This window comes from Nyctereutes procyonoides, unplaced genomic scaffold, assembly GCF_905146905.1.
Source record: "Nyctereutes procyonoides isolate TBG_1078 unplaced genomic scaffold, NYPRO_anot_genome, whole genome shotgun sequence".
NCBI lineage: Eukaryota > Metazoa > Chordata > Mammalia > Carnivora > Canidae > Nyctereutes > Nyctereutes procyonoides.
In genome coordinates this window covers 17,930,190-17,941,288 of record NW_026575128.1, presented here as the reverse complement: position 1 = coordinate 17,941,288, position 11,099 = coordinate 17,930,190, and the positions used below count along the sequence as shown (strand labels likewise).

Genomic DNA, 11,099 nt, shown 5'->3' with positions numbered 1-11,099 from the left:
GATACAAGTCCTTTATCATCTATATGCATCGCATCTAATGCAGATGTGTAGTGCAGTTTTCTCTTCGATACTGCTCTAACAGCATCCCACAAATTTTGCTGTGCTGTGATTGTTTTCAACAATATTCAGATCAAAATATTTTCTGATTTCCATTTTGATTTCATGTTTGCCCTATGAGTTATTTAGAATTGGTCGGTTTAGTTTCGAAATATTTTGACATTTTTGAGAGGTCTTTCTCTTACTCATTTCTAATTTCATTCCAGTGTCAGAGAATATATTTTGTCTAACTTGAATCCTTTTGAGTTTATTAAGACTTGTTTTGTGGCAGAAAATTTGGTATATCCTGGTAAGTGTTTTGCAGGCATTTGAACAAGCGTGTATTTTGCTTTTGTTGTAGAGTATCCTATAAATGTCAGTTGGGGTAAATTGTGGATTTCACTCAAGTCTTCGGTAATCTTGCTGATTTCCTGTCTACTTGATCTATCAGTTATTGAGACGCGAATATCGAAAGCTCAAACTATAATCCTGGATTTGTTCACTTCCCCTTATAGTTTTGTTTGCTTTGTGTAATTTGAAGCCCTATTTTTAGGGCCATAAAAATTTAGGACTGTTATGTCCTGTTAGTTAATTGACCCCCTTTAGCTTTGGTAATATTCTTTGTTTTGAATTCTACTTGGTCTGATATTGCTCAGCACTCCAGCTTTCTTTTGATGAGCATTATTACAGTATATGTTTCCACTTCCTTTATTGTTGACCTATTTTTGTCTTCCTATAAAGTGTATTTCTTGTAGAAGATGTATATTGAAATTTGTTTTTTAATCCAGTCTATCACTAGCTTTTAATTGGTATGCTAAGATTATTTGTATTTAATGAGATTATTGATACAGGTTAGTTGTAGTCTAACTCTTGCTATTTATTTTTTGTCTCCTCTATCCTTTGCTTCCTTTTCCTGCACTTGATTTACCAATTTGTTTAATGATTCCATTTCTATCTCCTTTGTGGCTTTTTAGCTTTTAGCTATAGCTCTTGGTTTTAATTAAGTGGTTGCATGAGGCTTTACCGTGTATGTCTATGACTTATCATAGTCTACTTTCAACTGATATTGTACTGTTTCACTTACAGTATAAAAACCTTAGGATAATATACTTATATTCCTCTCCTCTCAGATTTTATGCTATTGTTCACCATACATCTTATTTTGAAATAGGTTACAAATCCCATTACATATTGCTACTAGTTTAGTGTGTCTTATTTTATTTTATTAGATTTTATTTATTTATTTGAGAGAGTGAGAGTGTGTGTGTGTGTGCAAGCACAGGGAGGGGCAGAGAGAACCAGAGGAGGAGGGAGAGTGAGACGGACAAGTAGACTCTGCGCCGAGCACAGAACCTGACATGGGGCTCAATCTCACAACCCTGAGATCACGACCTGAGCTGCAATCAAGAGTCAGATGCTCAACCCACTGAGCTACCCAGGCACCTGTAGTCTGTTTTATCTTAAATAAATTTAAATAGTAAGAAAAAGAATAATATTTATTTGGCCATGAAATTACCATTTATAATTTCTTTATTTCTTTGTGTAAATTCACATTTCCAAGTGGTATTAATTTTCTCTCTGCCTGTTTGCCTTTCCTTTAAATTTTCTTGTAGTGAGAGTTTGCTGGTGATGCATTGTTTAAACTCTGCAATCTGAAAAAGTTTTTATTCTGCCTTAGGGTTTTAAAGATATCTTTGCCAGATATAGAATTTCTGCATTGAAATTTTCTTACTTTGAGTACTTTAATGTTTTCCTACCCTACTCTTACATATATTGTTTCAGATAAGAAATCTAATGTCACCCCTAACATTCCTATCTTTGTTTCTCTGGCCATAGCATGTCTATTTTTCGAGGTTGCTTCTAAGGTTTTTCTTTTCATTATTAGATTTTTTTTTTTTTTTTTGCTTTCCAATTTGGTTATGATGTGCCTTGATACGGTTTTCTTTCTTTTCTTTTCTTTTCTTTTTTTTTTTTTTTTTTGTACTAGGAGTTTGTTGAGGTTTTTTTTTGGATTTGTGAACTTATACTCTCCATTAACTTTTGAAAACTTTTATTTTTTTTAAATTTATTTATTTATGATAGTCAGAGAGAGAGAGAGAGAGAGAGGCAGAGACACAGGCAGAGGGAGAAGCAGGCTCCATGCACTGGGAGCCCAATATGGGATTTGATCCCGGGTCTCCAGGACCGCACCCTGAGCCAAAGGCAAGCGCCAAACCGCTGCGCCACCCAGGGATCCCTCTCCATTAACTTTTGAAAGTGGCCACTATTTCTCCTAATTTTTGCTTCTCTTTTTCAGAGACTCAAATTATCCATCTGGGGTCGCTTGAATTCATTTTACAGCCTGCTGATGTTCTTTTCACTCTGCTTTGTTTCCTTGTTCTGTTTCACTTGAATTATCTCTGGAACCTTCAGATTCACTAAGCTTTCTTCTGTAATATCTAATCTGCCATTAATCCCATCTGGTGCATTTTTTATCTCACACATTTTAGTTTTTATCTTTATAAATTTGATTGTTTTTCTATTGCCCATGAATCTAATTAATTTTCTGCACATAAGTGCAGTTATAATAATAGGTTTAATGCCTTTGTTCTATGCCTGTTTGGGGTCTAATTCAATTGGATGATTAGTGTGCTCATTATGGTTTGTGTTCGCTTCCTTTCATGCTTAGTAATTTTTTATTAGATGCCAGACATTGTGAATTCCACCTTCTTGGTTTAACTCACAAAGATATTCTTGTATTCATGTAAACCTCCCTGATCTTTTTTTCTGGGATACACATCAGCTATTTGGAACCACGTCAATCCTTTTGATTTGTTATGAAGATGCAGATCCATGGTGATCTAGGGCTAATTATTCCCTGCTACTGAGGCAAGACCTTCCCTAGTGCTGTCTAATGCCCCATGAATTTTGACTTTTTCCAGCCTGGCTCATGGGCTGAGGCACTATTTCCTCTGATCCTTTTAGACAAGTAGACAAGTTATTTTCCCAGCCGCAGGTGGTTTTCTCCCCCACACGTGATAAACAGTCCTCTGCTGCATACTTGAGCTCAAGGCTCTGCTCAAGGCAGCTCTTTCCTTTCTGGTACTTTGTCCTATGGACTCACATTTCTTGGCCTCCTCATTTCCTCAGTTCCTCCTCCTCATGTCTCGGGGTCTCCAGGCTCTTCCTAAGCTTGTCATCCCCTCACTTTTGTCTGGAATCTCTCTCAAGGCAGAACCCAAGCAAACTGTATGGCTTACCTTGCTAGTTTCCTGTCTCCCAAAGTTCAGTGTGTTTTGTTGTCTGATGTTAGTGTCTTGAAAGTAGTTTTTCCAGCATTTTGTCAGTTTATTTTTTAAGACTTTATTTATTTATTCATGAGAGACACAAAAGAGAGAGTCAGAGACACAGGCAGAGGGAGAAGCAGGCTCTATGCAGGGAGCCCAATGTGTGACTCGATCCCGGGACCCTGGGATCATGCCCTGAGCCAAAGGCCGACTCTTAACCACTGAGCCACCCAAGCATCCTAGCATTTTGTCAGTTTTAAAAATTGTTTCAGGTGGGAGGGTAAATCAGGTCCATGTTATTCCATCTTGACTGGAAACCTATATTAAACCTTTTTTATATTCTCATTTTTTTTCAAGGATTTCTTTATTTATCTGAGAGAGAGAGTGCATACCTGTGAGCACATGCAGAAAGAGGGGCAGAGGGAGAGAGAGAAGGAGAGAGAAACTCAAGCAGACTCCATGCTGAGCACAGAGACCAACACAGGGCTTGATGCCACGACCCTGATATAAGACCCGAGCTGAAAACAAAAGTTGGAATAACTGACTGTACCACCTAGGTGCCCTTCTACATTTTCATTTTAAAACCACATCTAGAAAAAAAATAAAAAATAAAAAAATAATAATAAAATAAAAATAGGGATCCCTGGGTGGCGCAGCGGTTTAGCCTTTGGCCCAGGGCGCAATCCTGGAGACCCGGGATCAAATCCCATGTTGGGCTCCCAGTGCATGGAGCCTGCTTCTCCCTCTGCCTATGTCTCTGCCTCTCTCTCTGTGTGTGTGTGACTATCATAAATTTAAAAATAAAAATAAAAATAAAAATAAATAAAATTAAAAAAAATAAAACCACATCTAGGAGCGGCTGGCTGGCTCAGTCCATGGAGTCCTCCACTTTTGATCTCTGAGTTGTAGGTTTGGGCCCCACACTGGATGTGGAGATTGCTTGAAAATAAATCTTTAAAAAAAATCAAAAGCATTTTCATCTAAACAGGCTACTTAAAATTTTTGGAGCTAAATGAACTTGCCTTGCTTTTCTAGTGGGAAGGTATCTATATCATGGCAGAGTTACCCTCATGGTGAGTTGCTGATGCAAAAGCTAAGAAATGCATGGATTGAATGCAGATTTCATAGGAAATAAGAACACTTTGTTAAAGCATCAATGAGCATTTTGTTTTTATTGCTGTACAATATTGGAAAAGAATGAGAAATTCTTCAGAACAAAAGAAATTGTCATACTTCGGAGTCTTCATGATGGCTCTAAGGGATGTAAATGTTTTAAGAATGATGACTTTTAAGTTAAGAATTTTAAGGGGTGCCTGGTTGGCTCAGTTGGTTAAGCAGCTGCCTTCAGCTCAGGTCAGGATGTCAGGGTCCTGAGATCGAGCCCTGGGATCGAGCTCCGCATCTGGAGCCCCGAGGAGCCCTGCTCAGCAGGGAGCCTGCTTCTCCCTCACCTTCTGCCCACGGCTCCCCCTGCTTGTGCGCGCGCTTGCTCTCTCTCTGTCAAATAAATAAATGAAATCTTTTTTTTTAAAGTTAAGATTTTAAGAATGTTATCTAAAAGGTGAGGCAACAACAGCACTGTGTTCCATAGTAAGACAGTTTGTAACAACAAGAGAAACTGCGAGGACGTCGCCACTCAACACCCACATGCCAAAGCTGAACTTTCTCTTTTACCAGGACAAATTCAGATACTTCGATTTTCCTAATTATATAAGAAAGGTGGAAGACATCTAAAATACTAACAGAGGAAAATTTTGCTGCCACCATTAAGAGCTGGGGTTTTGGTACACATATGTTGGATTTAGAAAAGAAACTCACGCTTTGCTTACACCCGAGTCTGAGAAGCAATTTTATACTGAATATGTTTTCAAAGCATTTTTTTCCAAGTTGTTGCTTTTTAAATTTTTGCAGGGGGGTGTCTTTTGTTATTAGGGATTATTATTATATTATCTGTTTTGGGTGAGGTTTCTGTGTACTTGTGTGTATGGGTATGTAATTCAGTCTGTGTGTCTGTAATCAAGTCTTTCAATAATTTTCTTTGTGGCTGTGCTCTTGTTTGGTTTAATAAAGACATCCTTTCTTAACTCCAAAATTGTGAAAAATATTCTACTATATATACTTGTCTCAATATCCTTAATGTTGTTTTAAAAATATTCTTTTGATAGGGGCACCTGGGGGGCTCAGCGGTTGAGCAACTGCCTTTGGCTCAGGGTGTGACCCCAGGGTCCTGGGATCGAGTCCCACATCGGGATCCTTGCATGGGGCCTGCTTCTCCCTCTGCCTGTGTCCCTGCCTCTCTCTGTGTATCTCTCATGAATAAATAAATAAAATATTTTAAAAATAAATAAAGGTGATCCCTGGGTGGTGCAGCGGTTTGGCGCCTGCCTTTGGCCCAGGGCGCGATCCTGGAGACCGGGGATCGAATCCCACATCGGGCTCCTGGTGCATGTAGCCTGCTTCTCCCTCTGCCTATGTCTCTGCCTCTCTCTCTGTATGACTATCATAAATAAATAAAAATATAAATAAATAAATAAAGTAGGCAAAAGATAGGCCTTGTATCCTCAAAATAATCTTAACAATTACAAACATTCTTATTTGCCACTATGTATCTATATAAAGAATTACTACTTTGAGAGTATTTGTAAACTCTTATCATCCTTCTATCTCCATTGTGAAGGAAAATCAATTAAAAAAATGCAAAGAAAAAAGTTGTAGAGAAAACAAAAACAAAAAGAATCCTATTAAAACAAGAGAAAATTAATCAGCTTTTTAAAGCTTTTTGTTATATTTGCCAACTTTTTCATTCTAATCACAAATGTGTGATTGCCCACTATACACACTCACCAGCATTGAGTTCGTAAGGTATGATTATCAGCAATTTGAAAGATACAATTTTCGTTTTTCCCTTTGTGACTAAAGCTATATAAGTATTTTATGATCATAATCCATTGATGCCCACTGTAAGATCTGTTCAAAATCTTGCATTTTAAAAATAATCTGCTTTTAAAAGACCATTTAATAATCTCTCTGGAATACATATTCGTGTACCTAAGGGGCTCATGACTCCTCTCAATCTTTTACTTTTGTAAAAAATAGTGGTTAAATACAGAGTCCTGACCAGGGACTCAGGACCTGCGTCATAGAAGAGGCCTGGGACCCACAGTCTTTTTCAGGCTCTTCCCCACCTATAAACCTAAGCTGCCCGAACCCTCCCAAGCAAGTTTACAAGCAGAGAGGAAAAGTAGGACCCAACCAGATGTTTGTACACCCACTTTCAAAGCAGCAGCTCACAACAGCCAAAAGGTGAAAAGCAATGCAACTCAATTTTTTTCCAAAAACATTTGCTGAGAAGGCCTAACACTCTCCACGCTACTTGGGGATGTTTTCTATACCATCAGTTACATGTTTATGGGTATAAGGAAGTGCTTCCCCGACGTTAGTGGGCTATGACTCACCTTGTGAATTTGTTAACCGTGCAAATTTATGGGCCCATTCACAAAGATTTTGATTCATGAGGTCTGAGGAAAAACCAAGAAATCTATAATCCAGAGGGAGGCCAGGTGGTTCTGCTGTGAGGCTGCCAGGTGAAAACTTAAGAAACACCGCCTGAGCATGATTCGGTGCCATCTGTTCTGTGTTTTCTGTTTCCATCTGTCTGTCTGTCTTGCTCATTTCCTGCTCATCTCCATTCCTCTCTTCTGCCCCCAAGCAACCAGTAATCGACTTTCTGTTCTCTCTGTGCTGGTTTTTGAACAAGCAGAGGAATGGATGTGGTTTGCTTTATTAGATATCAAAATATTTTGTCAAATGAGAATAAGGAAAAGCATATCACTGGCAAACAAATAGATAAAATTACCATCAAAAAACAATAGACAGTTCAGGTACAGAATTATTTAACATATACGGTAACTTATTTTTTTTTAAAGGTTTTATTTATTTATTTGAAAGAGAGACAGAGATAGTGAGAGAGAGCCTGAGCAGAGGGGAGAGGGAGAAGCAGGCTCCCCACTGAGCAGTGAGCCCGACTCAGGGCTCAATCCCAGGACCCTGGGATCATGACCTGAACCGAAGGCAGACACTCAACCAATGAAGCCTCCCAGGGGCCCCATAAGGTAACTTTTAAGTTAGAGGTGAGAGGGGAACCTGGATGGTACAGTTGGTTAAGCATCAACTGTTTTTTAAAAAGTTTTGTTTAAATAAATAAATAAGAGATGAGACAGTGGATTGGATTTCATTCCCCAAATAACTGATACTGGGGTTATGGACAAATCATGTGAAAACAAAACCCATCTCTTACCACACTTCAAAATAAATGAATTCCAGATGTGTAAAAGACTTAAGTCTTTTAAAAAAAAAATCCATAGAAGTAGTAAAATAGGATAAGCGAAAATGCATACACTTTCAGGATGAGAAAGGATTTTGACAAGCACAAAAACTACAAGTTGAATTCATAACTATAGGATTAAGAAGTTTAGGCTAAAAAAAAAAAAAGAAGAAGAAAAAGTTTAGGCTATAAAAATCAAGGAGGGGGCAGCCCGGGTGGCTCAGCGGTTTAGCGCCGCCTTCAGCCCAGGGCATGATCCTGGAGACCTGGGATCGAGTCCCACGTCCGGCTCCCTTTGGGGAGCCTGCTTCTCCCTCTGCCTGTGCCTCTGCTTCTCTCCCTCTCTCTCTCATGAATAAATAAATAAAAATATTTTTTAAAAAAATCAAGGAGGTGTCGCAGACAGGCCCAAGGTGTGTCCTGGGCAGGAGCCTGAGCTACTGTCCATGCACCTGCTGTCCGGTTCTCTACAGCCCAAGATGCCTCAGTGGCTCCAAGTTCTCACTTGCAGGAGTGTGTGCTGAGCTCCCTGGACGGTCACGATGACGGGGTGCTCTCCTGAAGAGCCTCCCTGGGCCGCGGGTGGCCTGATGAGCTTGTGGGCAGGCAGGGAGGGAGGGAGGGCTCAGAGTAGGGCAGGGAGGGAGGGCCACCCCTCCCCTGTCCACCCGCCGGTTTTCCTTTCCAGTCCACTTCTCCTCTCCTGCTTCAGCCTTCCGTCGGGTGTGCACAACACCTGCCTTTCTTGAACTCCGTCCTCTGACTGCTCACGTCGACACCGATCGGATCCATCCTGGAATCAGGGGCTCTCTGTCTCCATCTCCACGTAAGTCAGAGTGTCTGGGTCACGAGTAATGGGAACCCCTCAGGTGGCCTTAAGGGGGGACTTCCTGATGCCAAGGCTGTGGAGTAAGAAAACCTGCTCCTGCTACGCGCAGCTAGGCCTCGGCCGGCGGTCCTCCCCGCGGCGCCCCCAAGGGCTCGGGACAGTTCTAGACCTGGCCGTGCGCTTGCGGTTTCTGGTAGAGCTACGAGGACAGCAGAGGAGGGACACAGTAGCCCCAGGAGGGGAAGCCGGACTAGTGCGGGCCCTAGAGCAGCGAAGAGACGGGCCGTCAGAAGGGCCCGTGAGCCGGGCTTGCCCAGGCTGCTGCTGGGGCCAGCGTAAGGTTTTCAGCGACTTCCCGTCACCAAGAGAGGCTAATTACAATAGAACCAAAAACAATACTAAAAAGCAACCTGTTTATCAAAGGTCGTTCGGCTGATGAAGATGGTGCACGAGAGCGCTTAGCACAGGGGGGCCCATCACCGCTCCTTATGCTAGCCGTGATTATTTGTTATTGTTATTTTATTTTGGGGTGACCCCAAGACTGCATGTATTCAGCTGCTCAGACTTGTTTTCGTCCCTTTCCACTCCAAGCTCCTGCGCTCGCAGGGGAGGCCAATACCCTCAGTGTTAGGACCTCTCCAGCCAGAGCTAGAAACAACCGTTCTCTGGGGCCCAGACACCCCAAAGACTGAGAGCGGTAAAGAGGCCATGGGCAGAGGTGGCTCTGGAAGCCTGTTCCCCAGCATACCTCAGGTGCCTGCCTCTCTCTGGGAGGAAAGCCTCTTTGGAGAATTCATGCTTAGCAGCCAGCTTTGGACTAGAAATGGAAAACGATAGCTAGGCCCTGGGGCTCTCTGTGAAAGATGACACTTGGCCGGAGAGGGGCCGATTTTGCCCTGCTGTCCAGCAGCAGGGCACCGTTCCTGCCACACGGTGCTACTGCTCAGGCTCTCGCAAGGAATGCTTTAAAATAGTTCTTCGAGGCAGGGTGGAGAGAGATTGGGGATGTGAAGCCTGGTCACCCCGGAAACAGGAAGCCTAGGAAGCCTACCAAAGAGAACAAGGAAGGATGGGGAACCCCACAGGGTACGGGGTGCGCTGCAGCTCTCCGGAGAGGCAAAAGAGGCCGCCCAGGGGACCAAGCAGCCCCAGGCGAAGGGGTGGCCGTGAAAGCGCCTGAAGCAGCAGCAGGTGGTGCTCCGCTGACCCCCCCACCTGGCTCCATCCCTGACCCCGTGTACCTGGCTCCATCCCTTCTCCCCAGGCATCTGTAGTCCAGGCAGAAAGAGAAGTCACAAGATGAGGAATCTTTGTCCTCCCGGAACAGGGAGTGTGGGTGTGGGGGTCACTGAGGCTCTTTGCAGAGCAGGTTCCCAACTCCCAAGAAGGGGAGGGAGGCTTCTGTTCCAGAGGGTGAGAGCCCAGGAGCCTCCTCTCAGCCTCTCTCCCCAACGGCCGCCTTGGGTTCCTGTCTCCTCCTGCCTGCCCTCCACCCCTCACCTTCCTTGTTTCCTCCTCTCTCCTTTTCTCTCCCTTCTCCCTTCACCTTCTCCTCTCACGTCCACAGTCTTCCAGGCTGACCATGGGCTACTTTTCAGTCCATGTTTCAGAAATATTGAAATATATTCTGAGTTGTCAATTTGAAAATTGTCCGAAGTCTTAGAGCTCAGAACAGCAGGAGTTAATGTGGCTGAGGAACAAAAGCAGACACACTGTGGCAGTGGAACTTATCTCCTTATCTCTCCTAGTCTCCGCAAAAGGACATGTGGACTCTGCTCACCATGCAGCCCCTGGCTCTGCTGCTCCTGCTGATGATGCAGCCACTGCAATTTATAATTCTGAAGAACTTTGGTGATTTCACAGATGAAAAGCTAGAAGAGTTTGAAGATTACTTGGGGGACATATACAGCCCAGGACCTGCCAAACCTCCTACCAAAGATACTTTCCTAAGACGTATTATTATCGATCCTGGAAGACCACTAACTGATTCAGCCTACTGTACTGAAGAAATCAAGATGAAAAACGTTCACAACAATTTCAGTTGTGTCAGAGAACATTTCTTCCTCCAAATAGCATATGAGGACGTGCAAAAGACCTGTAAAAACTTAAATGTGCCTTGTAAGAATGGAGTTAAGAAATGTCACAGGAGCAAGGAAGTAATAGAAGGAGTCTATTGTAATTTAACAGGAGGAGCTAAAATGACAGACTGTGAATATGACTCTTTTTATAGGCAGGGCTATGTCCTTATTACTTGTCGATGGCAAAATAATATTCAGGAAATTGTTCCTGTTTACGTAGATGATATTATGGCTCTGGATAATGATGTGAAAGCCAACATCTACCACAATGCAAAAAAGTAGCCATTCTAAAAGAATATTCTCTAAGAAGTCAAGAGTAGGAGGATATAACCTTCTCCATACTGATCCTTGCAGGTCAAAATCGAGAATGCTCATTTTGATCCCATTCATTTTAGTCATCCACCATCTCCCTTTCTTCTCCTAACACCATGCAAAAGCAACGTGGGCTAAGTTGGTTGATGGCGCTCTGAGAAGTGGTTTCAAACAGGTCAAGTACTTTAGCACATTTTGAGTGTGTTATGAGGATGAATGCCTGCAGTGACAGAGAGCCAGCTCCAAGAGAAACA

The 11,099-nt window shown here is 42.5% G+C and overlaps 1 protein-coding gene across 1 annotated transcript; it reads left to right on the top strand.

The window, feature by feature from the left end:
* Positions 1-10,218: 10,218 nt before the first annotated feature.
* RNASE9 (ribonuclease A family member 9 (inactive)) lies at positions 10,219-10,815 on the top strand. Its single transcript, XM_055341852.1, has one exon. The coding sequence runs from the start codon at positions 10,219-10,221 to the stop codon at positions 10,813-10,815; it is 597 nt and encodes a 198-aa protein (XP_055197827.1).
* Positions 10,816-11,099: the final 284 nt, after the last annotated feature.

What these genes read in the sequence shown, in the direction of transcription:
- RNASE9 (XM_055341852.1), top strand. Translation starts at nt 10,219, where the DNA reads ATGTGGACTCTGCTCACCATGCAGCCCCTGGCTCTGCTGCTCCTGCTG.